Source organism: Austrofundulus limnaeus, unplaced genomic scaffold, assembly GCF_001266775.1.
Source record: "Austrofundulus limnaeus strain Quisiro unplaced genomic scaffold, Austrofundulus_limnaeus-1.0 Scaffold324, whole genome shotgun sequence".
In the NCBI taxonomy this organism is placed as follows: domain Eukaryota; kingdom Metazoa; phylum Chordata; class Actinopteri; order Cyprinodontiformes; family Rivulidae; genus Austrofundulus; species Austrofundulus limnaeus.
The window spans coordinates 625,117-627,687 of NW_013952726.1; the positions used below are offsets into that span (position 1 = coordinate 625,117).

General features: G+C 35.8%; 1 protein-coding gene across 1 annotated transcript in view; it reads left to right on the top strand.

Annotated features, from left to right (window-relative positions):
* slitrk4 (SLIT and NTRK-like family, member 4) overlaps positions 1–1,857 on the top strand; it is a 7,182-nt gene extending 5,325 nt beyond the window's left edge. Inside the window, exon 3 of the mRNA XM_014022316.1 lies at positions 322–1,857. Coding sequence (XP_013877770.1) covers positions 322–329 — 8 coding nt within the window. The 3' untranslated portion in view covers positions 330–1,857. The remainder of the gene's footprint in view (positions 1–321) is intronic.
* Positions 1,858–2,571: the final 714 nt, after the last annotated feature.

Sequence of the window (2,571 nt, forward strand, 5' to 3'; positions counted from 1 at the left end):
CACACACACACACACACACACACACACACACACACACACACACACACACAGCAAAAAGTGCCTTCTGGAAATCCTTAATGACCAACGCAGAGATAGACAAAATGGCTTCTCACTACAAAGCTATTATTAGATTCAGTGTGGATGTATTTCAGAATCAGAGATCCATGCCACTACCTGTATGAATCCTGCAAACATACCGCAGCACCCTAAAAAAAAAAAAAAAACAGCGAACTCTTGTATTTTTGCTGCTAATGAAAAGGATACTTATTTTGTTCTTCTCGTTCTTTTTCTCCTTGTTCTGTTGTTCCAACCAAATCAAAGGGTCTTGAAAACAGTGCTTGAAAATATATACCTCGCTGCCATCAGCCCCTGTTTTACCACAAGAAAAGAAAAGGGAGAGCGTCAGTTGCTGCTCATTTGATCTGGAGAAAWATTAAGACCTGCTCATTTTTGGAATGAATTAGGAACTCGATGGATGCTCCTTTGTTTTGTCTTTTTCTTTCTGCGGGGTGGTCTGCTCCTGGGCATCCTCTGTGAAGTCGGCTGAAGACTTTCTGCGATCTTGTCTGGATTACCTTTGGGTAACTGTACACCCGTGCTTTGCTGAGAGGAAAAACAGCTCCTGTTTTGCATTAATCTCAATTGAAGGCACTACAAAACACTTCTTAGTTTTTGGGGGAATGATTTCATGACTTGCTTTCTTTGTGTAAAGAGCCATGTTAAATATAGTGTCTTCTGAATGGAGTTGTGTTTCTCTTCGAAGTTGCTACTTGCAGTAAACATGTTTTTTTGGGTGAAACCTAATGGCACATAAACTGTCAAAAGACGTTTCTTGAGAAAAATGGGGGAAAATAAGGATTTTAAAAMCGTTACAAAGCTGCTTGCCATGTAAGCGTATCCTGGAATTTATTTTGTAAGTCTTACATTGTTTGTATCTGTGGGACTGGTTTGTAAATTACAAGAAAAGACTAACATCTCCATATGAACACACTGATACTGTGTGATGAAGCATCTTCAAGAGACTGTCAGTCAAACAAACTGCTAATATAATTCAGCTGGTGCCCAACGTCCCCCCATCCCCCTTCTCAGCTCTTAATTCAGAGTTAAAAAACATAGTTAATTTATTTTTCTATGCAGGATTATTTAAAAAATATATTGGTATTATTTAAAAAAAGAGCAATGCATAGAGTGGAGAGGAGTTAATAATGGTTTTAGAGCTTATTCAGGYCACAATAAGTGACTGGCTATTAGGGGTTTTGTTGTTTTCCATTTTACAGAAAAGCCTGACTTTACATATGAAAGGTTGTAAAATGTAATCTGCAATTTTCTGTTTGCCGAGCTGAGGTCTGATAGTCTGTGACATCCTGAGCAGTTTCCTGATTCTTCTATTTCCTCCCACAGTATCTTGTAAAAGATTTTCTTATCGACATTATGCAACCAAAATAAATGTGCATTAAACTCAATCTGCTTCTGGGATTGTTGGAATGGGAATAAAGGAGACGTAATACGATCATGGGAAAGGCAACAAATCGAAGCTCTAAATATTAGATCCTGAAAAAATCTTGGGGAAAAACACCCTGTGCTCAGACACGATGGCTTCAAACCATTTTGTTTAACTTATTTAGTTCAAGTTGTTCTTCAAAAATCTTTTAAACATTTTAATTCTATCTGGTTCTTATTTTTTAAGTACTGTTAAGTTAAAACTATGAGTGTTTATGACATTACAAATGAGTAGAATGTATCATGGAAAGTATAATAAATACAATTTTCTATTGGTCATAAATCTCCTGTATATTGGTTAATTTTTCTTGTATAATCATGTTGAAATCAAGGTATTAAAATCAGCACCTATTTCTATCTTGTCCCCCTTTTCTTTAAGAGAACACCMTTTTTTTGTTGTTTGTTTTGAACCACTTTGAGTTTTAACTTTGAGCTCCGTGTGAAATAGAATTCTGTGACGCTATGAGGGAACGTTTACTGCTCTTCAAACAATATATCATGTACTACTCTATTTAATTCTAAGGAAAAGTTTGATGTTTTTTGTTAAAATCAAAGTAATTTTCAGCTTGAAGAGATTTAAAGATGGAAATGTGCTGTTTTTAGCATTTTTCTGTTTGACAGTTTCAGCTTAAATCCACATTTCAGCTCAGGGGTGCTGGAGCATGGCTAAAATTATGACCCTAAATACTCAAGAAGGATATCACTACACCAAGTAATACAATGAGATGCCTTTTGTCTTTTCTGAACATGAAYGCCAAGAATGGGGTGAATATTTTGTACAAATGTGTAAAACTTACAATCATGATCTGACACCTGCTTGTTTGTTTCTGGGTTTTTAGGGGTGGTAAAATGTTTCACACAAGTAAATAATAACTGTTGGTTTATAGGCTCATACCGGTTTTACTAAAGTCAATAATRTCACAACATAACTAAAATTTAGAGAGGTCTGGGCTTCCCTGCTGAAGCTGCTGGCCCCGAGCCCCAACTTTGAAGAAAGTGTAAAATAATGGATGGATGGACTAGAATTTAAACAAATAAAGATAGCTTTTTCATATTTTTCTTATCTTTRTA